This window comes from Aotus nancymaae, unplaced genomic scaffold (assembly GCF_030222135.1).
Source record: "Aotus nancymaae isolate 86718 unplaced genomic scaffold, 86718_ANA_hifiasm-v0.15.2.pri h1tg000040l, whole genome shotgun sequence".
NCBI lineage: Eukaryota > Metazoa > Chordata > Mammalia > Primates > Aotidae > Aotus > Aotus nancymaae.
Genome location: NW_026988454.1, coordinates 17,687,058 through 17,711,691, shown reverse-complemented (window position 1 = coordinate 17,711,691; position 24,634 = coordinate 17,687,058). Strand labels below are relative to the sequence as shown.

Below are 24,634 nucleotides of genomic sequence, written 5' to 3'. Positions count from 1 at the left end.
TGGGGAGCTGGGATTCTCCTCTCTTGTGTCAGAGAGACTAAAGCTGTAGTCCTAGTTGACCTCTCACCCCTTTCTATAAATAGGAGCATCAATGGGGCCTTCCAAAGGAAGTCATTGAAATCCACTGTTGTTAAGCCTTCTCAGCTTTTAGCTGGACTGCCTGGAACAGCCTCGAAACTGGCAAAGATTTACGGTCACTGGGGGCAAGCGGGCAGCCATAAATCTTCAACCCTGCTTGCCTTTACAGCGTCTGAGTAAGCTTGCTGGTTCAGAGCCACTGGGACTCAAAGTAAATCATTCAGTCAGTCACTCAGCAGATAATTATGGACCGCCCACTAGGTGTGAGACATTCTGTTTCTCCTTTCTTTTATGTCAATATTTAGCAGAAGTAGTAGCAAGGCATCCAATTCTTGAATCTAGTTTCTCTTCCAAGGACTTTTTTTTTTTTTTTTTTTTTTGAATCTCTAAGGTTGCTTTGAATATGTCCTCCTCAATCCAAATTGTTCCCTGCTCAGGAGAAAATAAAGCTCTGGGGAGAACCTTAATCATTTAACCACGTACCATTAACACCTCTTTCTGGGAATAGAAACAGAGATCAGCGTAAAGAATTTGTCCCTTTAGTATTTGCCACCATTTTTCCTTCGAAAAATAAAGATGAAGTTCAATCACTTCATTTGTTAAAATTAAAGCATGGCCTCCCCTTCTCCCTGTCCATCTGCAGTGACTTGTGATCCAATTCCAGTGTCTGTTCCAGTAGCAGAAGCAACAGAGGTAAATGAGACAACAGTTTGCTGCCTTAATGGAAACTTACTTTATGACTGAGTCAGAATAACAAAATTGGGGTTTTTTAAATTAATTGGAATTTTATTCTACACTAATTGTCTGGAGTCTAAGCTACAAAGCTGTTGTTGTAAGGGTGAAAATCTAGCCTCATCAATGCCAATGGCATTTGCAGAAAATAGCCAGAAACTTCCTGGATCTCAGGAAGGCAGGAATGTGTTTGTCCTCCCTCCCTCCCTCCAACAAACACAACCTTCCACCCTCCCCTCAGGCTCAACTGCTGCTGGCTTCACCCCTTTAGATCCTTGAGTTTGAGAGTTGGCTGGAGTCTCTGTTGAAGGATTGTAGAAGGTTACAAGGATTGTCTCTGCCCCTGCCCCTGCCCTCCTCACGCCTGCCAGAGGTGGGGGATGAGGGTCTTTGTGAAAGAGGAAAGAACTGAGTAGAGTCCCATGTGAGAGCCTCGGCTCCCGCCTGCTGCACTTCCTGTGCCTCTGGTCCAATTCACGGGAACAGCTGGGCTTTCTAGCCACTGTCGTTGGTCTAGGAAGTTAAACTGTGGTCCTCTTACCTGCTGCAGTCACTCCCAGAAGGCAGGCTCAGAACTCTTGCTCCAGAGGGCATTTGTCTTGCATGAAGAAGTAAGAAATGCTTGAGTTAAATAGAATATTCGCTGCCGGCGTGGGGTCTTGTGAGATTAGTGAGAAGGGAACAGGTGGCCTAAAAGCTAACGGGATGCTTTATGGTTGGCATACGGCTGATTTCCAGGCTGCCGTGGGAAGGCTGGTGGTGGGTATCCAGGTTGCTGTAGCGGGGTGGAGAGAAAGAGCCTCCTGTTTTCCAATGTGGAAGCAATCTGGCCATGACATCTGTGCCCCTGCCCACCACGGTGAAGGAGGGCCTGGAAGCCCAGCTTCGTGTGCCCTGCCCTGACTGCGTGCTTTTCAGGTGGCCATCCTCTCCAGGGATGGGAAAGCTACCTCCTTTGCTGAGGGAGGGTGTGCATGACTCATTCCCCTGCCACAATGTCCCATTCCATGACATTTTGACCAGTGTTGCCACATCCTATGGGTTAAGACCTGGATGATTACAAAAACCATGGAAGATGGTTTTTCTCGACTCTTGTTTCAATGGAGGTGGCAGCAGGGGCTGAGAAACACTAAGGGACCTCAGCGATGCCATCTGTTCTCAGAGGGGCTCAGGAAAAGCAAAGATGAGCGGTGGCCGAGGAATGGTGGCCCTGACGTGGTCCGGGCAGCACCGTCGGCACTCACGCTGCTGAGCTTGGCTTCCACGGCCAGGGAGCAGGGTGCGGTTCTGTAGCAGCCATCTGCCTGCTCATCGTTACTTGTGATGGTTTTGTCTCACCCGCCGAGGGGTAGGTCTTATGTCTTGCAGATCTTTGAATCCTCAGCACTAGCACAGCGTCCTGCCTGCAGTAGGGGTAGCATAGCCAGGAAATACAGCACTCGTGATCGTTTTCTCTAAAAGATGTGCAGAAATTGGTGACGAGACAGAAGTGCTGGCCTTCCCCCTCTTTTTAAAAATTGTCCCCATCTATAATGGAATGGCATCCCTTACTTAAACTCAACCCCTTCGGAAGCAGTGGCTCTCAGGGGTTAATGCCTGTGGCTCCCAACTATGGCGACTTGTGACACCTCACTCAGATATGACAGTTCAGCGGCTTGCGGGGAGTTCTCAGGAATCTGCATTTTTACAAGTTCATGGGGGTGATTCTGGGACAGGTATCTCATGAACGTGAACATAATTTGAAAAAGAACGCTTCAGGCTTTCAACTGAGGCAGGCTATTATTTGAATATGTCCCCTCCAAAACTCAGCTGTTGAAATTTAATGGCTAATGTGATAGTATTAAGATGTGGACCTTTAAGAGGTGATTAGGCTCTGAGAGCTCCTCCCTCGTGAATGAGATCCAGGCCCCTGTAAAAGAAGTCATGCATCGTTCCATTTCACCTTCCGCTGATCTGTGTGAAGACACGGTGTTCCGGAGTGGCAGCAAGAATGCACCATGTTGGAAGCAGATGCCCGGCCCTCACCACACAATAAACCCACCAGCCTCTTGATCTTGGACTCCAGAACTGAGAAAAAAATTTCTCTTCATGGCTAGGTATGGTGTCTCACACCTGTAATCCCAGCTCTTTGGGAGGCTAAGGTGGGAGAATTGCTTGAACCCAGGAGTTCAAGACCAGCCTAGGCAATATAGTGAGATGCCATCTGTACAAAATTTTATAACATTAGCTAGGCTTAGTGGCATGCATCTGCAGTTCTAGTGCCTTGGTAGGTTGAGGCAGGAGGATCGCTGGAGCCCAGGAGTTCAAGGTTACAGCGAGCTATGACTGTGCCACTGTATCACAGCCTGGTGACAGAGCGAGACCCTGTCTCTTAAAAAAGAACAAAAATCTGTTCTTTATGCATTACCCAGCCTTTGGTATTTTGTTAGAACACCACAGAGGGACTAACTCAGACAAGCTCTGGAAGCAGATTTTCCACGTGAGGAATAAATAATGAAGAAGTTAACTCTGTCTCATTTCCATCACATTTTCACACCTGTGGTGTTTCACACTTTAATTTTTGTTGTACACTTTAAAATTAATCTTGAAGTACACCTTAAATTTTTGGTAACATTATTGAAACCAGTTGATATATTAATATTTGAGAGCTTTTATAGAAGGGTCATACACACACACACACACACACACACACACACACACACACACACACACGGCTCTCCTATAAAAGCATATATATATATATATGGCTATACATATATATAGAGTCATATATATATATAGGTTTTTATAGGTGAGCCATATGTATATATATATACCGATGCTGTAGGATGTACAATTAAAAACCAGTTAACTTTCTGATGTACAGGCTCTTAAATAGACTCTACTTGAGCCCTGGAGATTGGCAATATCCTCAGCTACCCATCATGGTGCTGGGGTCTGAATTACTTGCCTCTCTGGGACAGTTGCCTTTTCTCCCTCCCTTGTGATCTTGCATTGAACCTTTCCTTAACCAAGTAAGTCCTCAGACTTAAGTTCTTCCTTCTCCTCCTAAGGTGAACCTGTCCAGCTCCCGTTCTCAATCTGGGGAGTGCTCCTTTTCCACTTCTGAGCGAAGGCTGGAGTGGGAGACACAGTGATGGGTCTCATGGCCCTGCCCCTGGCTCCCTTCCCTTTGGACACGCTCCGACATGCAGCTGTGGGCTCCTCTGTAACAGGTCTGCGGAAGGGCAAGATTAGAAGCAGCCACATCCACTATATTTGTAGCAGGAGAGGCCCAGGCCTCCAGCTGAGGGATTCACATGTTCTCCAGAAACAGCTAGTCATTCCCAAACTTGCCTCTTTCCTTCAAGTCTTCACTGAGAGCCTGAATCCATTCATATCTGTCTCACAGGGAGTGTGGTCCCCTGAGTGTGAAAGCTGTTGTCATCCTGTAAGTTTCCATGGAGTTTCCTGGGCTCCAGCTGGCTGTGTGCTATGGATACCAGGGCCTCTTTAATGAGCTGGGTGTCTGGAGCTGCATGGCTGAAAGGGCTCTGCTGTCGTCCCTTGCTGCTCCAAAAGTCACTGAAGTCAAAAGGGGGAAATCATTTCCCCAGTCATGCTGCATCCTGAAAGGCACATAGCACAAGTTTTAGGGGCCATACATTGTGAGGTCAGATGGTCCAGGTTTGGAACCAAGGAAGCTATCAGCTCCATTGGGCAGGATACTCAGACGTTGCCTCTGTAAATAGAGTTGATGACAATACCCACCTCAGGGAATTGTTATTTTATTTACAAAATGATTATCGGGGCTGTGTCAGGCACTCTACCAGGCACTGCTCTTGTTCCTCCAGTTTAGGGAGGGAGACTGATCAATGTACATTTAGGTGTATGGAAAGTACAGCAAAAGAGAGGTGCAGGGCATTGTGAGTTTCCAGGGCTGGGAGGTTGACCTCTTCACAAGTCTGGCGAAGACGTTTTGCTTTAGGAAGTGATGGCCGATGTAAGATAATGAGAAGAGTGTCCTATGCATGCACCCAGTATGTGCAAAGGCCCCATGGAGGTCTGACAGGGGAGTGTCCTGAGGGATCGGAGGAGACCAGCAGAGCTAGAGCTCAGAGAGTCGGGGTGAGGCGTTGAATGGAGAGGAGGCTGGAAGCTCAGCAGGCGAAGCTTTCCAGGTGGTGGTAAGAATGTTGGTTCTAAGACTGGTAGGAAGCCACTTGTGGGTTCTAAGCTGGCGAATGACAGATCTGTGTTCTTAAAGTTGCTACTCTGGCCACAAAGTGGAAATTGGGATGGAGGAGTAATGAGGGTGGGTTATGGAAACCCGTTAAGAGGCTCCTGCTATAGCTTATGCAAAAGATGACTTAGCTTTCACTAGGGGGGCAGTGGAGGTGGTACAAAGCGCAGGCTCAGGAGACATTTAAGCTATAGAACTGATAGTTATGGTGATGGATTGGATGGTGGGGACAGGGAGAGGAGGGGTTGGGACTGAAGTATTCCATGAACCATCACGTGGCCTACATAAACACTCATTACACGTAAACGATTATGGTAATAATTTACAAAGAAGCCTGCCCTTTGGTCTGCCCATTTCACAAGGCAGCTCTGGTTAAATGACTTTTTATTTTGGACTGGCCTTGTTCCCTAAGACCAAAGACAGCTGGGCCCATGTGCCCAGGCAGCCTGCCCTCTGACCCTGGTGTGGCCCTTGTATCAAGCGTGAGCTCCTCTCTCCCCTTCTCCTGTGCACTGTGAAGGAGGTAGTGCAAGGAATGTTCTAGCAAGTTTCTGATCCTCATGCAGAACATCCCTGGTGGGTGCCCCCACCCCACAAGGCTGGCCAGCCTTGACTCTGTTAGTCTCTGTGTCCCTCCCCTGTGCCCTGACTCTGCCACACAGACTGGATCCACAGAAGAGGCACTGCCTGGCTCCAGCTGACTTTCCCCAGATCAAGCCCACGCCTCCTTGCCTCAGGCTGTGCTGCTACCTGGCTTTGCTTCTCCCTCTCGCATTTGCACCCTTGCTGTTCTTAGGTTTAGTGCAGGCCCGTGTCCTGTCAGCAGCAACCCTGGCTCCTCTCAACCGGGAGTTGGAGTCCCCACTGGGCAGAAGAGACTCTGGCTGACTTTGCTGCTCCTTTGCCACTGGGACAGCCCTGCAGGGTCCTCTCTGGGAGGTTCCCCATGGTGCCTGCCCTGGTCTCAGGGCTGAAGCCGAAGACCTGGGTGTGGCTCAGTTGGTGGAACGTCATTGTGTGACTCACACCTGGACCGTTTGCCCAGCCCTCAGCCGCAAGAAGAGCCAGCAGAGCCAGTCACGGGGAGCTCTGGCCCTCACCTTCCAGGTTCAGCCGCCACGAGCTCATTAGTCTTGCTCTTTTGTTTTGTTTTGTTTTAATTTAATAACTTATTTTTTTTGAAGCATTTTAGATTTACAGAAAAATTGAGCCGAAAGCACAGAGACTTCTCATCTACCCCTTTCTTTCTCATTCCTCCATTCCAGTTTCTTTTTTTCTTAACATCAAGCATTAGTGTGGTGTCTCGGTTACAATTGCTGAGACAATCTTGATACATTATTGTTAACTAAAGCCCATCATTTCCATTCAGGCTCACTCTGTGTTGTGCATTCTGTGAGTTCTGGGGTTGTGTGTCATTTTTCTCTAATTGGGTTTTGACAAATGTATGATGACATATATGCACCCTTACAAGATCATACAGGTTTTTTTGGTCTGAAAAATGCCCCATGCTCTGCCCTGGTCATCTCTCCCTCCCCGTCAGCCCCTGGCAATCCCTGATGGTTGTACTATCTCCGTATTTTAGCCTTTTCCAGAATGTCCTGTAGTTGGAATAATGCAGGATGGCACCTTTCCAGTTTGGCTTTGTTCACTTAGGGATCTGCATTTAAGGGTCCTTCGTGTCTTTTCATGTTTGATAGCCCATATCAGCAATCGCCTTTCAGACTCGAAGCGCCACGTGTCTGCTCACCAGCGGGAGGCCTTGCGATGATGTCTCAGTGTCTTCCAAGCGGCGTTTCCATATCATCTTCTCAGACTTCTGTGCATCTGCCAGTACTGGACGTATTTGACCACTGCTGATCTAGGAGCCTTCCCAAGACAGGAGGTGGATCGGTCTGGATTTTGTGTTCTGTGGTAGGAAATCTAACACTGCAGCAACCCCGAATGTCTCATTCATGAGCAGTTGATAGTGCAGGGGAACCGGCTTCTCTCCAGGAATTGGCTGTAACAGGCTTCTGCCCACTGCTTTTATTTCATCCTCAGGTGACTTAAGTGTTTCCAGTCTAAGAGAATTTTGCTTGGCTCTAAGCATTTCCACTGTAAATGTGGATGTGGACCATCTTCTATCAGAAGACAGCTCAGGCTCCATCACTAAATTAACAGGAAGCAAGACATAGACAGGTGTGACTTCTTAGAAATAGGCTGGACTGCTACTGCTTCTCTGACCTTGGGTGGTGCCAGTCCTTCCTTTATTCTTTCCCAGTGTCCTTATCCATTGCCCGTGGCCCAGGACCAGCCTGTAGCTTCCGGTGGTGTTCCTCTCCCTCCCAGGATCTTCATGCAGGTGCTGCATGGGGAAGGGAGGGTCCTGAGGGGAGATGCTGATGCTGATGCTGCTGTCAGTCACACAGGAGCCATAAGGGTGGTGGCCATCTGGCCACTGTGTCCAGTGCCTTCAAGGTGTTCTCAGTGTCCTCATTTATGGCACGGCTTAGAAGGTGGTCCTTGCCATCTTTATGAACTGTCTCAGCCGTGACTTCTTTTCACCTGCCTCATGAGGAACAACCTGCCGACTTTCTCGTCACTTGGGCATTGTCAACAACCAGCTGTGCGTGGTCAGTGTTCATGTGCAGATCACTGTGTGACTGTCTCCAGGAAGCTCTGCATCTGCCTTTTTTTTGCTGACATTTTCTTTTTTTCTCTTTGAATCCTATGGTTTTGAATGAGCTGGTAATGTGATAAGTCTTCACTACGATTTTCAGGCATCAGGAGTACAAGATTCCCTGGAAGAGACATTTACATGGAACATGTATGTATTTATTTGAAGAGGAATCGGATATGCCCAGTCGACTTAGCATCCACTGAGGTCCTGTTGCCATTGGTTGAGTTTACATATGTAAACTTTGTGCCAGATTTTTATCCAGCCCCAAGAATTAGACAGTGGTCTCCATTTCACAGGTGTGGGAACTAAGTCTTAGGGGATGCGTTGCCCTGCCCCAGCTCTCATGGGTTGTCAGAGGCAGAGATGAAATTGAAACCTGGGCCTGCATCTCTTCAAACCCCATGCTCTGGGCACACCACCATTTGGTCGCTACCCAAGAGACCTCCTCCGTGCTGAGAAGCAGGGCTGCCTGGGTCATACAGGGATGTCGGAAGCTTCAGTCACTTTCTTCCCATGCTGTGCTCTGCTCACCAGACTCCCTAGGGTCCTCTCATCGCAGAAGGAAGTGGCCTCTTGAGCCCTTTGAGACCAAGGCTGGGCTTAGAACACCATTCTGCCCCAACTCAGAGTCCTTTTTTTTTTTTTTCAAGTTGTGTCTGGAGCACTTTGATAATATCTCCAGAGATAATCATTTTCTAAAATGAATTTCTAAATGTAGGGGAGAGATCTGGGGGATGAACGAGGCCTGCCCTGAGTGCCAATGATACTGGCGTAGCCCCACAGAGGAGGCGCAACCTCCCTGGTGTGTGGGAAAGAGACTCCTGCCTGGTAGGTGGGTTCAGGACCTAGAAAAGACCTCCTCAGCCTCTTTTTCCTTGCTGCTTTGCCACCGCCCCGAGGCAGTTCAGCCTGGGCATAGTCAGCGTCTAGCATCCTCACTGAACTTCTGGGATCAAGAGTCCTTGGGCACTTCTCTCACCACCTGGTCTGCATCGTCAGTGGCTCACACCCCTGTCACACTGGTCTGCTGCTGCTGTTTAATAGGTGTGAGCTTGGGACTTGCCATCTCGCAAAGTGCCAAATGGCTCAGCCAACTGCAGTACCTGGTGGAGCTCTTGAGACACCAGTTTGCTCTTTGAGGTTTGGATCAGCGGTGACCCAGATGAGAGCTCATTTGTAAGAACAAAATATATATGATACTTGGGAGGCTGAGGCGGGTGGATCACTTGAGGTCAGGAGTTCGAGACCAGCCTGGTCAATATGGTGAAACCCCATTTCTACTAAAAATATAAAAATTAGCCAGGCATGGTGGCAGAAGCATGTAATCTCAGCTACTTGGGAGACTGAAGCAGGAGAATCCCCTGAACCTGGGAGGTGGAGGTTGCAGTGAGCCAAGATCGTGCCACTATACTCCAGTCTGGGTAACAGAACGAGACTCCATCTCAAGAACGAAAAAGAATATATATTATGCTACCCTCTAGTTGAAGCGAATGTTATCTCTTATCAGCTTATTTCTGTGGCCTCTTAAGTGGTCTTTTCACATATGCCCTCCTTTCTAACAGGTAAATTATAACCCATTGTCCCTCTGTCCAAACCCACCAATGGCTTTTCTCTTGCTCACAGTACAAGTCAGAGGCTTTACAGGGGCCTCTGAGTCTCCACATGCTCTGTCCCTTCCCCCACCATGGCCCCAACTCTGCTGGAGTGACCCCGGGCTCCTGGCAGCTTCTCAGACACAGCCTGACATTAAATGTTTTCCCTTAATGCTGTCTTCAATCAGACATATGTCTCACTGAGCCTTACCCCGTCACTGCCTGATTTAAAATTCCAGGCCCCCTACTCCCTATCTCTCTCCCCTGCCTAATTTTTCTCCAAAGTATCTGTCACCGTTTGCCACACTGATTGTACTTATTTATTATCTGTCTTCCCCTAATAGGGTTTAATCCCACGAGAGCAAATGTTTTTGCCAGTTGTTCATTCCTTATCCCTGACATCTAAGACAGCACCTGACAGGTAGTAAGTGCTCAGTACATCAGGGCTGCATGGGTTTGCCTGGTGTTCTGAGATCCTGATATAGATGTGCCTAGTTCTAGAACAATCTGACCTAACCCAGGATGTGAATCTTCACGTCTGAGAGCTGGTATTTGTTTCACAGTGTTGATTTGTGAGATAATGCCACTCCTGCTCACTCGTGTTGGGTGTGTCTTCATGAGCAGGAGGAAAGGGAGGCTTTCTATGTGGGACGCGGGGATGGCCCCTGCTGGGAGCTCTCCTTTCTGCAGCTGTCGTTAGCATCTGAGTCAGTGGCCCAGAAGTGAACCTTCATAGGATATAGGTAGGTCAGGACCTGCTCTCCTGGGCGACAAGAACGGTGATTCCTTTAAATATTATGCAAAATATTCCTTCACTTCACCATGGAGTCAGGTTCAGTCAGGCTATTTTGATGTTTTTAAAGGGGGCTTTGTGAGGACTTTGCTCTCTGGCTCTAAGCGAGCGTTGGCCATTTGTTTAACTTCTAAAACAAGTGTGTATTAGGGAAATACTGGTACTATGGGATCCCACTGGAAAGGCATATGCTTGTTTACCCATGCTACTTCTGTTAAAGGCCCAAGGTGAGGCCATCCTACCCCAGCCACTCTAAATGGCCAGCCACCTGTGCAGATGGGTGCCCAGTGGGGCTGGGCCCTCAGTTGGCATCACAGGCTCCTCTCCACGCCTTGCATGCTCCCCAGCTTGTCAAGCCTCCATCTGCTTTGTTCTTCACTCTGGTGTCCCATGTACCTTCCTCAATCTCGATTTTGGGACATGCCCTCTGGCCTTCATGAGCCACAATTGTAGAGGGTATAAGAAAATCAAACTTTATTTCTCTATTTTGCTGGAGCACTCCTTCCCAAAATGGGAGGCAAATATATGAAGATGTAGGATCCAATGTGTCTTAAAATGTCTATGTTTTTTCTCTATCCTTGATAGACAGTCTGGGAATGTCTTAGGTTCCTTTTCTGTTGCTGTGATAGAAGGCTACAGACTAAAAGAAATTTATTTCTTTTAGTTCTGGAGGAAGATAATCAATGTCAGCAGGCTTCCCAACGGAAGCCAAGAGCAAGGATTACAGAGTCCCAAGAGGAAACAATTTCCAACCTCAAGGCCTGGGGAGTTCAAGGTTGAAGGGTCACATCTGGTTGGTTTCTGGTGAGAGCCTTCATGCCGTGTCATAGTGTGGCAGAAAACCGGAAGGGCAGGTGAGCCTTGAAAAACGAGATGGGGCTCGGCCGGGCGCAGTGGCTCACGCCTGTAATCCTAGCACTTTGGGAGACCGAGGTGGGTGGATCACCTGAGGTCAGGAGTTCAAGAAAAACGAGATGGGGCAAAGGGGACATACCCACTTTTAAACAACTAGCCTCATGAGAACCAACCCAGTCTCTAGAGAACGGTGTTAATGCATGCATGAGGGTGTGCCTCCATGACCTAATCACCTCTGAAAGTTCCCACCACCTCTCGCTCAATACTGTTGCACTGGGGACCAAATTTCACCCTCAGTTTCGGAGGCATCAAACCACATCCAAACCACAGCAGGGAGGATGCAGGCCTTGAGGAAATGCTTGCCTCTTGGGCTTCTGGAATCCTTGCTGTTGGCTTCCATGCTCTGTTGCTATAGGGAAACCCCCTGACATTAATCCTCTGTCTTCCTTGTGTGGCCTGGTTTTCTTCTGGAAGCTTCCAGGATCCTCCTTTTATCCCCAGGGTTCTGACATTGTATAGTGATAGGTCATAGGGTAGGTTGGGCCCCTTGTTAAGTGGAAACTTTTTTTTTTTTTTTTTTTTTGCAGATTCCAGGGCTGATTTAGATATTTAATGTTATATTATTTAAATACGTACCACTTAAAACTGGATATAAATTCCTTATGCTATGGTTATAAAAATCACATCAAAATTGCAAATTAAACATAGTACCCAGCTGATGAAACTCAAATGCACAACATCCATTCGCTGTGGTGGCTGAGTTCACTCCTTTTGTCACAGGAATGAGGTGCAGATTGCTGTAGCTCAGTGTCCTTTGAGTGATAGCGTGTGACTTCACTTGGTGTAAATGAGTCATTTATATATTAAATCTACCCTGTGGCTTTTTTCTCATTAGCCACAACAGTCAACATAACTCTGCCTGATGCCAACGTGTAAACATGGAGCAGCCCAGCACAGCGTGGTTATAGCGCGGCTGTCCAGACTATTCTTAGACTGCGCTTCTTACAGGAATTATTTTGGATTGTCATTAAAATGAAAACATGAGATGTAAATATTTTCATAGAGAGCTCACATAATCCCAAGGATTCAGTTCCTTTTATATTCTTCCTATGCCAGTTTTCTCTTATAGGCTTGTAGAAAGGTGAGCTATAAGAAACTGGCTATTTATCAGATGAGTGTTTGAACAGCCCATAAGAAGCTGGCATTTGCCACTCCCTACCCCTGCCACCCCATGTTTCTCTGTCAGCTGCCACAGTTTGCACGGGAGTTTAATCCCATGTGACTTCACCATCCGTATTTTGAGATGGAGGCAGATAAGAACCATTAGCCACAGTCATTGAGAAGCCACAGTCCACAGTGTGCAAGGCGCTGTGTGTCAGCCACAGTGAGTCCCTGGCCCTGGGAGATGGGCTGGCTAAACCCAGCTCTGACAAACACAATGGCATGCAATGGCCCCAAAGCCACAGACAAACCCAAAGTGTGTCTGTGTGTGGGTGTATGAGTGGTGTGTGTGTATTTATGTATGTGTACATTTGTGTTTGTATATGGATGTGTTTGCATGTGAGTGAGTGGTGTGTGGGGGTGTGTGATTTATGTGTGTACATATCTGTATAATTTATTTGATTATTTGTGCATGTGTGTGTGTGCATGTGAGTGTATAAGTGGTGTGGAGTGTGTGTATTCATGTGTGCATGTGTGTATATATTTGTGTATGTGTGTATATGTGAGTGTATGAGTGGTGTGGAGTATGTGTATTCGTGTGTGTGTGTATGTAAGTGTATGAATGTGTGGAGTATGTGAGTGTGTGTATTCGTGTGTGTGTACATATTTGGGTATGTGTGTATATGTGAGTGTATGAGTGGTGTGGAGTATGTGTATTCATGTGTGTGTGTATGTAAGTGTATGAATGTGTGGAGTGTGTGAGTGTGTATATTCATGTGTGCATGTGTGTACATATTTGGGTAAGTGTGTGTGTATGTGAGTGTATGAGTGGTGTGGAGTGTGTGTATTCATGTGTGTGTATATATTTGTGTGTGTGTGTGTGTGTGACTGTATGAGTGGTGTGGGAGGTGTGTATCTTTATGTGTGTGTATACCTGTGTGTTAATTTGTATGTGTGCGTGTGAGTGTATGAGTGGTGTGGAGTGTGTGTATTCATGTGTGTGTATATATTTGTGTGTGTGTGTGTGTGACTGTATGAGTGGTGTGGGAGGTGTGTATCTTTATGTGTGTGTATACCTGTGTGTTAATTTGTATGTTTGTGTGCGTGTGAGTGTGTGAGTGGTGTGGAGTGTGTGTATTCATGTGTGTGTATATATCTGTGTATGTGTGTATGTGTGTGTGTGTGTGTGCATGTTGTCACTGCAGGCCAGCTGTGTTTCGGACTCTGCTTTGCTTGCATTTCTGCATCCTGGTGCCTGAAGCCATTCTGAACTTCCATCCATGGCAAGCCCAGCGGCAGGTTCTGCGGCGCTTACCTGAGTGTGGCAGTGTGGGGATCCCGCTTCTGCTTGCAAGTTGGGGCAGGGGGCTGGTGATGGCCAAAGCCTGCATTGCGTCCTGGTTTGTGAGCTGTCTTCAGGGCCCCGGTGTGCTCCCGTCATTGCTGTCTTTCTCTAAAACCTCTCAGGCTCAGAACCCGGATCTTCTCTTTACCTTTTCTTCCTCCCTCATTCCTCATCCAGTTCCCAAACTCCGTCTGTTTATTCCTCCCTATTATCACTGTTTTAAAATCTCCTTTTTATTCTCGCCAGGATTGCCTTCAAGGCCTGTGGCTTCGCACCTGAGGCGTGGCCTTCCCACAGCCTCCTGCCTCCTCCCTGTTAGCCCGGGCTCTGCAGCAGGCCAGCTCTTCCTTCTGTCCTTCCCCTCTCTTGTTCTGGAGCCATGGAGCCCTCAGTGGTGACAGTCTCTGCAGGACAGGGGAAACCCCAGTCCATGGGCCAGTGGGTTTTGTTTATCCTACACAACATTTTAAGAAGTTGCCAGACAGCTTTAAAAGTTGGAATGTTTTACATTAAAAACTCTGTTTTTAGTTATTCCTGAAAACCCAGAAAATCCAGCAGCACTGAGCGCATATTTCTAAAAGGTGACAGGAGTTGGGAATGGAGTGTTCCCTGCTGCTTTTCCATGGGCTGTGTTTTCTCCAGTTTGCTGCACTCTTCACTCTACTGTATAGCCCGCAGCCTGCCCCATTTCTGTCACCTTTCTGGCCCTCATCGACATTCATATTTGCAGCCCAGGGCTGACTGGCTTCCAGGCCAAAGACCTTTCTACACCCATATTTAGAACTCGTCTTGTCTTTTTGCTTCCTGCTACCATTTTGCTCCTTGGGAGTGCTCTCCCTTCCCTCTAAACCCGTCCAAATCCTGTCACTGCACAAGGCCAGCTCACCTCCTCCCTCCTATGTGAAACCTCCCCGCCTGCCTACAGCAGAGTTTTCTCTCTCCCTTAATGACTAAAGCACTCGGGTTTGTCTGTGGTGTTGGGGCCAGTGCTTGCCATTGTGTTTGTCAGAGCTGTGTTTAGATGGCCCATCCGCCAGGGCCAGGGCCTCACTGTGGCTGACACACAGTGCCCTGCACACCGTGGACTGTGGCTTCTCAACAAATGTACGACCAGAAAGATGCCTAGAGGTGATCCAGGGCCTCGTGCTATGGCTCCCAAGAGGGCCTCTCACTAATGTGGGGTAGGGTGTAGCTGGTAACTTTCCCCAGCAGCTCTGAAGATAGTTGTTTCACTTTTTGTCACCAGAGCCACTGTTTAGGGACACATCTTTAATGTGGGAAAATGCCCAAACACAACTAAGCTCTGGGACATCGTGGTGGGCCATGGGTGTGTTCACTCCTTCGCAAGTGATTTGATCTATCACTAAGGTTTTTCAGTGATACTGCTCCAAAACCAGCATACAGAAGAGGAAGTTAAATAGAACTTCAATTGAATTTAGAATATTTCCATACTTCTCATTAAGAATATTAATTACCAATCTACAGGAATCTCTGCTTGGTACTAGGTGCTGTCTTTGTTTCCTAGGACTTTCCCTCGAGAGCCTCTGGATCTCTGTGTTCTTCTCACCTGGGTTTTGTTTCAGCCTCACTGGCATTCAGAACACCCGGGGTGCATGCTGAGCTGGGAGCAGGATGCCTCTCTCCTCCTATGCCTCTGATAAATCAGGGTGGGCTTTCTGAGAAGCGCATAGGTTGGTAAAAAGCGCCGATGCCTAATGACTGTTGTGATTACTCAATCACTTGAGGTTTTCCCCAACCCTTGAGATCTGGGCTTTGTTGGCATCAGCTTTCTGGCTTGTAAGACCAAGCTCAGGGTTTGTCACCACATGCCCTTGGGTAGTGGGAGTGACCTTGAGGTGCCTGGCATTTTTTTCTTTATTCCTGCCAAGCCCCTTTGAGAGGGGAAGGGGCTTTGCTTCCCAACTTCCTCAGCCAGAGTGTGAGTGTACTCCAGGGCAGCGCTGTGCTATAGAGCTTCTGCCACCGTGCAGGCGTTCTCCATCCGTGCTGTCCAGCGCAGCAGCCGCTTGCCGCATGTAGCTACTGAGCACTTGAGATGTGGCCATTGCGACTGAGGAACTGAATTCTGAATTGTCTTTCATTTTAATGTATTCAAATGCGCTTACCACATGTGCTTACCATATTGGACAGCCCAGATCTCAAGGGTTGGGGAAAATGGGTCAGTGCAATGCCTAACAGACAGCGTGCATAGTCCTAAGGAGAAGATGCCTAATTGAAGATGCCCACTGTGTAGGGTGAGGCTCTATATGGCTATGCAAGTCAAAGCCTGTTTGACCAAACTTGGCTGGCATCAAAACGATCTGAATAATGTTTGCGGGGAAACCATTGCTGCGCTGTTCTGAGGAGGGCTTTTACTAATTGTTCTTTCATTTCCTTTAAAAATAGCAGACACCGGCTGGGCGCGGTGGCTCATGCCTGTAATCCCAGCACTTTGGGAGGCCGAGGTGGGTGGATCATGAGATCCAAAGATCCAGACCATCCTGACCACCATAGTGAAACCCCATCTCTACTAAAAATACAAAAATTAGCGGGGCATAGTGGTGTGTGCCTGTAATCCCAGCTACTTGGGAGGCTGAGGCAGGAGAATTGCTTGAACCAGGGAGTTGGAGGTTGCAGTGAGCCGAGACTGTGCCACTGCACTCCAGCCTGGCAACAGAGTGAGACTCCATCTTAAAAAAAAATAGACATTAATCTCCTTTTGCTAAGATTTAAGGAGCCACATTGGTATAGCTTGCGAGTGTAGTCATGTACCATTTAACAGTATTTCAATCAACCATGGACTGCATATATGACAATCATCTCATAAGATTATAATGTCCTATTTTTACGGTACTGTTTCCATGTTTAGATGCACAAATACTTCCCACTGTGTAACCGTTGCCTACATTATTCAGTATAGTAACATGCTGTCCAGGTTTCCAGCCCAGGAGCAACAGGCTGTGCCACACAGCCTAGGTGTATGGTAGGCCAGGCCATCTAGGTTTGTGTACGTTCAGTCTGTGGTGTTTGCACAGCGATGCTCCTAGCCACTGAAAGGTCATCCTTCAGCTTTATTATCATCAAAGCATTTCAACTTCCTGTTTCTACATCATCAGCTTCTATTAATAGCTACATGATTGTTAAGTACAGTTATGAAGATTATGTCAAGGAGTACAAAATCTTTCTTTTATTAGGCAGAACTGCACAGATGAGATGTTGACGAATACTGCTTTTGAAGTGAATTTTCCCCTTAAGAGCCAAGCAAAGGATCTAAATAGAAATTCTCCACAGAAACAGGAATAAGTCACTAGGGAGGTTGTTTCTGGAACTTTCTTGCCTGTTGAGGGCCTGCCCTTGGAGCTGATGTCAGCAAGGATAGTGCATCATATTTCTTGACTTCCTCAGTATACTAGGGTCCTCATTTTTGTGTTGTCACACACACACACATGCACAGACAGAAGGTTGAGAACTATTAATGAATAAATGCACTTTAGTAGGAAGGAAACATTCAGAAAGTCAGCCTGGGAAGCCAAGACAAACAGCTCTTGGAGCCAAGACTCAGAGAGGCCATGCCCAGGGAATTCCCAGGTGTCCCCGGGGTCCCCACACACACCTCTCTCTAGCTCTTTCCTGCAGATGCTCCTCAGCCATCCCTGTGGCTGGAAGGAGTTGGGCTGCAGTGACTCCTGATGAACTGCAAAATTGCAGGACTCTCTTAAATACAATTTTATTTTGACATTTTAAAATGCTATTCTGAGAGGTATAGAGAAGACTTAGGTAACAGAAGAGACGAGAAATAGCCAAGGTCTCCTTTGAAGATCAGATTCCAAATTAGTGAGGCCTTTCACCAAATCCAGCTGGCCCTTCTTCTCTGTTTTCTGAACTGGATGTCTTTGGTGGCAGGAATATTAAACTAGACCCACATGGACTGCAACAATGAAAGGAGTTGACTCACTCACCGACAAGCAGGCTTCAGAGGTGGTTTGATGCAGGGATGTGGCGATTTTATCTAGAACCCTGTTTTCTTATTCTCTTCAGCTCTGCCCACCGTGGAGTCAGCCTCATCCTAAACTCAGCCTCTCTTCAGGGTTGTATGATGGCCACTGGCAATTTCCGGTGCCACACACTTCCTCGGTTCAGAGGGTGTGAAGGGGACATTCTTGTTGAAAGAGCGCCTTTTCCCAGAGCTCCCTTAGTTCTTAGTTGGACCACGTGTCGTCTATTAAATCAGTAACTGGGGCTAAGGCAATGCTGATGCCCCAAATCCCATGGTGAAATCAGGTTTTCCATAGACCCAGAGCTGTGAAGGAAGATGTAGACCTCCAAATAGAGATTGGGGTAATCACCCAGCAAAGGGTAGCTGTTAGATAGGAAACTGGAATCTCCCAGCTCTTCTGTCATCTGCCAATCTCCCATTATATGTTTACAGATGCAGCTTTCTGCTAGAAAGGAGAAAATTCTCATTTTTTGCAATATGACTTTTACCGCTTTGTGACTCTTAATTCTCCTTTGTTCCCCCTCCTCCCTCTTGTCCTTCCTTCCCCTCTTCTTTTCCTTCCTTCCTTCATTCCTCTTCTCCCTCTGTCCCCATTCCTTCTTCCCTTTTCCTGTCTTGTCCCCTCTCCCCCTCTTTACCCCTTCATCTGTTTCCCCTTCCTCTCTTTCCTCCTCTCCCCCAGCCTCTTTTCTCCCTGCTTATCCATCAGCCCCTCTTGATTGATGATCTAGTTGTTTATTCAGTTTAACCTAATTGGTGGGGTACAGTTAGGTTTCTAACTAAATTAAATGCCTTTATATCCTCCTGCTGCCCCCCAGGAAGAAGAAATGCCAGAGGTAGAAATTGATATTGATGATCTTCTTGATGCAGACAGTGACGAAGAGAGAGCTTCAAAGTTACAGGTAAGCAGTTTTCAAAATTGAGAACCTTCTGATCATGGATACTTGTGAGTCTGCTTGGGTCTCCAGAGCTTGGCATGAACTGATTCTGCCCTGTGGCAGTGTTCGCACCAGGACTTGGACCATGGCTGTCTGCAGAGAGGAAAGCAATGGGCAGCTAAGTGTTCAGCCTCTTAAACTGCCTCTCTGATGATAAAACAGCTCTTGACTATAGTCAGTTCTCAAAGCGCCTTATGGGCATCACTTTCTCCAGCCTCATTTTCTTGGGAGAAACAGCTGATTCTGCTTCCAAAGATCCCCTTGCCAGGGAAGGGAAGTGATGCCCCACAGTTGTGTGAGAAGAGAGACTGAGATAGCACTGGAATATCCAAGCCCAGGGCTCTGGTCTCACAGTTGTGGACTGTATCATTCATGAAATTAATTTCTAAATATGGTTGCTTAGGACATACTTCTATTTAGTAGACTATCTTCTCGTAGACAGTGCTCACCTCATAGCATTCCAGTACAGCGATGGATATTGAGATGTCTGATATTTCCTTAGTGGAGAGCAATAAAGTGCAATACTCATTTCCCTTCCCACAGGAGGTCAAATCTATCATTTTAAAATCTGCATTTGGGTGTTTCTAAAACCAATTAACTTTGACTTGCCATTGTTCTTAATGTCCACTGATAATTACTGTTAATGGCTGTTGGTGACCACAAATGGCAAATGGTCACTATGGCAATCAAAGGGCACATTTTAATGTATTAATGTGCTTAATGTATTAGGCATTACTAGTGTCCCTTGAGTGGTAAACAGTCTCAGTTATGACAATTATTTCTTCTTGGTAGATTTAGCTGGGAGGCAATGGCATCTTAGTTATAAAATTTTAAAAAGATAACGCAGGTATCCGTTCTGTGGAAAATGTAATGACATAACAAAGTTTTCTTAAAATCGAGAACTTGAAAGGAGCTTTTTAAGCTATCATCAGCCCCCAACCCCAGTTCCCAGGTGAGGACCCAAGCTGTTTATGACTGCAATGCACTTAAACCCCTTGCTTCCTGAGTGCAGTGTGGGTGCCACCATCTTGCACAGGCTGGCCCAACTTTAATATCCACCAAGTTGGCAGCCAAAGGAAAGATGTGTGCATGTGCATGTGCATACAGAGGAGGTACAAAGTCATTGACCAGAGGAGTGGGTTTGAAACCATCTGGATCCTGCCAGGTTAAACCCAATTAATTAGAGGAAAACTGGAGAGGGGGATTTGGTTCCTGTGGAAGGCCATCCTGGATTTGAGCTACTAAGTTAGTTCGCATCTCACTGAAGTCTACAACCTGATGGATGCTTGCACATCCCTGTCCTTCTTTAAAAGAAGCTTTTTTCTCCAGCAAGGCATTCAAAACCTGGTCAAGAGGCCAGGTGCGATAGCTCACGCCTGTAATCCCAGCACTTTGGGAGGCCAAAGTGGGTGAATCACCAGAGGTCAGGAGTTTGGGACCAGCCTGGCTAACATGGCGAAAACCCATCTCTACTAAAAATACAAAAATTAGCTGATCATGGTAGTGTGTGCCTGTAGTCCCAGCTACTCAGAAGGCTGAGGCAGGAGAATTGCTTGAACCCGGGAGGCAGAGGTTGCAATGAGCTGAGATTGCACCACTGAACTCCAGCCTGGGCGATGGAGCAAGACTCTGTCTCAAAACAAACAAGCAAACAAACAGACAACAACAACAAAAATGATAAAGGATTATATTTTGTTTTCAATGCTATGGTAGCATAAAAAATAAATCTTTTCCTGTTCAAAAACTTTTCATGTAGCACATGTATGTGCAGGCTGAAGAATTTATTAAGGTAGTCTTTCTTACATCTTCAGATGACCAACTGGTGCTGAAATGAAGTATGTTTCTAGATAGTTTGAAATCTTGATTTACCGTTATAAAATAATACTACGAATATAAAATGATTTTTAATTTTGCTTTAAAAACAATATTGAATTTTCAAATAATAAAACTGACCTTCTGTGTGTTTAATTCTAGGAAGCTCTTGTAGACTGCTACAAACCAACAGAGGTAAACAAATTACTTTTCCTAAATGTTATGTTTGAACTGGTGTTTTGTTAAATCAATTTGTCTATTTTTAAAGCAAACCATAATTAGTGGGTTTGACTGAGTGTGTACCAATTAGCAATTATTATCCATGAGTGCATATGTTTGAATAGTTCTAACTTCATCATTTCTAAGTCTAAATGTGTCTGGTTCAGAGATACTTAAAATTAATGGAGCAGAGTGTGTTGCTTGTATTAGATAAAAGCCAAACTTCAAAGGAAATTGTGAGAGGGTTTGGAATCATTTTAGTAAGAGTTTTAGGTTTATAACTGGTTTATACATTCTATCAGTTTATTGGTATGTATTTTTTAAAAGCTTAAAGTCAGTTCTGTCTTTCCAAAGAATTACCTTTATTGGGAAAAAATGTTATGCTTTATTTAGATATTTATCAAGTATTATGTCTAAATATTTGCATACAAATGGATATCAATGTGATTAGACTAAAGCATTTAATGTAGACTCTCATGACTGACAGCAGAGAGTAGAAATTAAGGTTTTAATTAGTTAACGAAATATTAGTGAGAGAAGGACTTTGTTCCTGTGATAAATTGGAGAAATTATAAGACCCATCAGATGTTTTAGAGTCTATTTGTAACATCAAAGCAATGGTGGTAAGACTTCTGATTTTTGAAGAGGTCTAATTAAAAGGGGGAGGAACGCATCCTTTTACAAGTTTCTGATTTCAATGACTTGGTTTGGGACTAGTTACCTATTTGAGTTTTATTATTCCAACCTCCAGCTTTGATTACATCTTGCAGTCATAGAGATTTTTAATTTTAATTTTAGCCATCAAAATATATACTTTTAGACCAGGCTTGGTGGCCCACACCTGTAATTCCAGGCCAAAGTGGGAGGATCACTTGACCCCAGCAGTTCAAGACCAGCCTGGGCAACATAGCGTGATCTCATCTCTTAAGAAAAAAAATTATATATATATTTAAATTAATGTAATACAAATAAATATTAATACATCTGAACCCCCCCTCCCAAATTCTAAGGCTTATTTAAAAAGGTAACAGTGACCTTCTCCACCCTTCAGGCCCCTTCCCTGTTTTATATTATATTTATGTATTATATTTATATATTTTAATAAGCAACACTTTTGCACTTAGGGCTGTTTCCCTTCCCTACTATTTGTTCTTTTATTTATTTCTTTCTTTTCTCTCTCTCTTTTTTTTTTTTTTTTTTTTTTAGAGACAGGGTCTCATTCTATCACCTAGGCTAGAATGCAGTGGTGCACTCATAACTCCCTGCAGCCTCAAACTTCTGTATTCAAGCAGTTCTCCCACCTCAACCTCCTGAGTAGCTAGGACTACAGTCATGTACCACCACACTCAGCTAAATTATTTTTATTTTTATTTTTTTTAATAGAGACTGGGTCTTACTATGTTTCCCAAACTTGTCTTGAACTCCTGACCTCAAGCTATCCTCCTGCTTCGGCCTCTCAAAGTGCTGGAATTACAGGCATGAGCCACTGTGCCTGGCCTATTTATTATTTTATTCTTAAATATGCAATTACTACTTTTTTTCATTTATTGACTTTAGAAGAAAGATAATCACTCTCTCACTCTCCACATAATTCGTTTTCATCTATACCCTCATCAAAATTACTTAACAGCATTTTGCTAAATTAGTAGTCAAGATTTATAACATTATGATTTAAACCAATGTTTTTCACTGTTAAGCCAACAGTAAAATATGATCATGGTTTCTTTTTGTATAGCCCTTTGTTTCTCTTGGAGTTGATAATCCTTGTCTTTATTTTTATTATTATTACTATTACTATTATTTTGAGACAGAGTCTTGTTCTGTCCCCCAGGCTGGAGTGCAGTGGTAGAATCTTGGCTCACTGCAACCTCTGCCTCCCAGGTTCAAGTGATTCTCATGCCTCAGCTTCCTGAGTAGCTGGGATTACTAAGCCCAGCTAAGTTTTGTATTTTCAGTAGAGACCGGGTTTGGCCATGTTGGCCAGGCTGGTCTTGAACTGCTGGCCTCAAGTAATCCACCCGCCTCACGCTCCCAAAGTATTGGGATTATAGGCGTGAGCCACCATGCCCAGCCATAACCCTTTTCAGTTTTGTCTAATACCAATTACTATTTTTGGTGAACTCTCCACTGTCTTTGTCAAACATGTAATGCATCTCCTGACTGCTCAAACACATCATTACCATCCCCCTGCCCCAAGACTTTTCTCCTGGAGCCCCTATATAACAATCTGGAGAAGTTTTTTGTTGTTTTTATGTTTAAGATTATTCTACTCTCTGCATTGATTCTGTTTTCTCTGACTCTTACCTTTTTCTGCCCATTTTCATGTCTTTGCTGATTTTTGGCAGCAGACTCACATTTGAATATGAGGAGACAGTAAGTGGATTTGCATTTGTGCGTATAAGAACAGCTTGTTTTTGTTGTTGTTGTTGTTGGTTTTGAACAGAGTCTCGCTCTGTCACCCCAGGCTGGGGTGCAGTGGCGTGATCTAGGCTCACTACAAACTCTGCCTTCCAGCTGCAGAGATTCTCATGCCTCAGCCTCACTAGTAGCTGGGATTACAGGCGTGGGCCACCATGCCTGGCTAATTTTTGTATTTTTAGTAGAGGCAAAGTTTTGCCATGTTGGCCAGGCTGGTCTCAAACGTCTGGCCTTAAGTGATCCACCTGCCTCAGCCTCCCAAAGTACTGGCGTTATAAGCATGAGCCACCGCGCTCGCCCAGGACTGCTTGGCTATTGCTGGGTCTCACTATGGAGTGACCAAGTTGCAAGCCAGATTTTTTTCTTAATCTGTTACGTATGGAAGGGGGTGGGCTCCACAAAAATGTCAGTGTTTGGTTCATTTTCTCTGGAGAGATTTGGGTTTTTTAGAGTTTGACCCTCAAATTCCCTATCTGAGGGTTGACAGTCTGACTTTAGGCTTTCTGGAAGCAGAAAGGAGAAGGCAGGAGACTTTACTATTTAGCTCTTTGGGGACTAGAGCTTCTTTATTTATTGGTAGTTGGGGAATTAGTATAGGAGTTAATTAGATATTAGAAAGCGATTTTAAATTGTGTGATGGGTTAGACATGAATAACAGAATTGTAGTCAAGAAAAATGATGAATTATGCAGGTGAATGGGCACATAATATGGGGGTGGAAGGGGTTGCTGCAGAGAGGAAGCCCAATTGGTAGCTGCTGACATGCATTCACTCATCTTATCACTCCTTTTTTCCTCAGTTTTCCACCTAAGTGAAGAAATTCATGGCTTGGTTATTTGGGTGAGAAAGTTTGGACTGGCAGATTTCTCTTTTGCCCAGCTTGGCAGCCAACAGTGAAAGGCACTGCATTTTCTCATGGAAATGAGCCCGTTCTCTCTCTAGTTTCTGCAATGTCTAGGGAACCAAATATTTACACTAATTAAGAGCCATGCAGTTCAATGAAAATGGTGGGTCTTGCCCCCACCCCACACCCCAGCAAAAATATTTCTCATCTGGTTTCTACATGGAGGCTTAGGAGATGAAAGAATGTAGTATTTGAGTAGTCTTCAGAGTTCCACAAACAGAAAAAGGAGCTGGAGTCTCTAAGTGAACATCTCTGTGTTCTTTTTTTAACTCATGTTTCTAGGAATGGAAACGATGTAAAATGCTGAGGAATTTCATTCAGGTTCACTTATCTGCTAACGGATCATTTCAAAAAGGCTGGACGCTTTTTGAGTTTATGTTAATAAGAAACAGATTTTACTGGCACCTGGATTGTGGTAATGACAATTAATAGCTTATATTTTTCCAGAGCTCTGTCGTTCACAGTGCACTAACATGCGTTACTTTATTTAATCCTCACAATCGTCACTTAAAGTAGAGAGGGTTTGGGTAGCTTGCCCATAATGTCAGAGCAGTGAGCAAGAGAGTCAGGATTCAACCGGAGTTTCTGACACCTGATCTTGTGCTTTCTTTCCAATCTGCCAGTCTTCCTAAGCTACTTGACTCAACAAGAGGTTCAGTACTTTATAGGACTTTGCCCTATCTGAACTAAATGCCCATCAATTAATGGTGTTCTGTTCTAAGTAGCCATCTCTAGAGGTGCTGTTTTTGATCAAAATTATTTTACATACAATAGTTACGCCACTTGGAAGTTAGAAATGTAAGGAAGATGTTTCTGCTGATTCAGATACTTTTATTTTATAACTCCTCATTGCAGAGGTAGGATGAGTGATGGAAAGAATATTGGAATTTGAGTCAAAAGTCTTATGCCA

The 24,634-nt window shown here is 45.4% G+C and overlaps 1 protein-coding gene across 1 annotated transcript in view; it reads left to right on the top strand.

Moving 5' to 3' along the window:
• The window catches only part of PPP1R14C (protein phosphatase 1 regulatory inhibitor subunit 14C), a 104,768-nt gene that overhangs the window by 50,156 nt on the left and 29,978 nt on the right, over positions 1–24,634 (top strand). The window contains exons 2-3 of the mRNA XM_064360575.1: positions 18,253–18,336; positions 20,347–20,379. Of these exons, the coding sequence (XP_064216645.1) occupies positions 18,253–18,336; positions 20,347–20,379 (117 nt within the window). The remainder of the gene's footprint in view (positions 1–18,252; positions 18,337–20,346; positions 20,380–24,634) is intronic.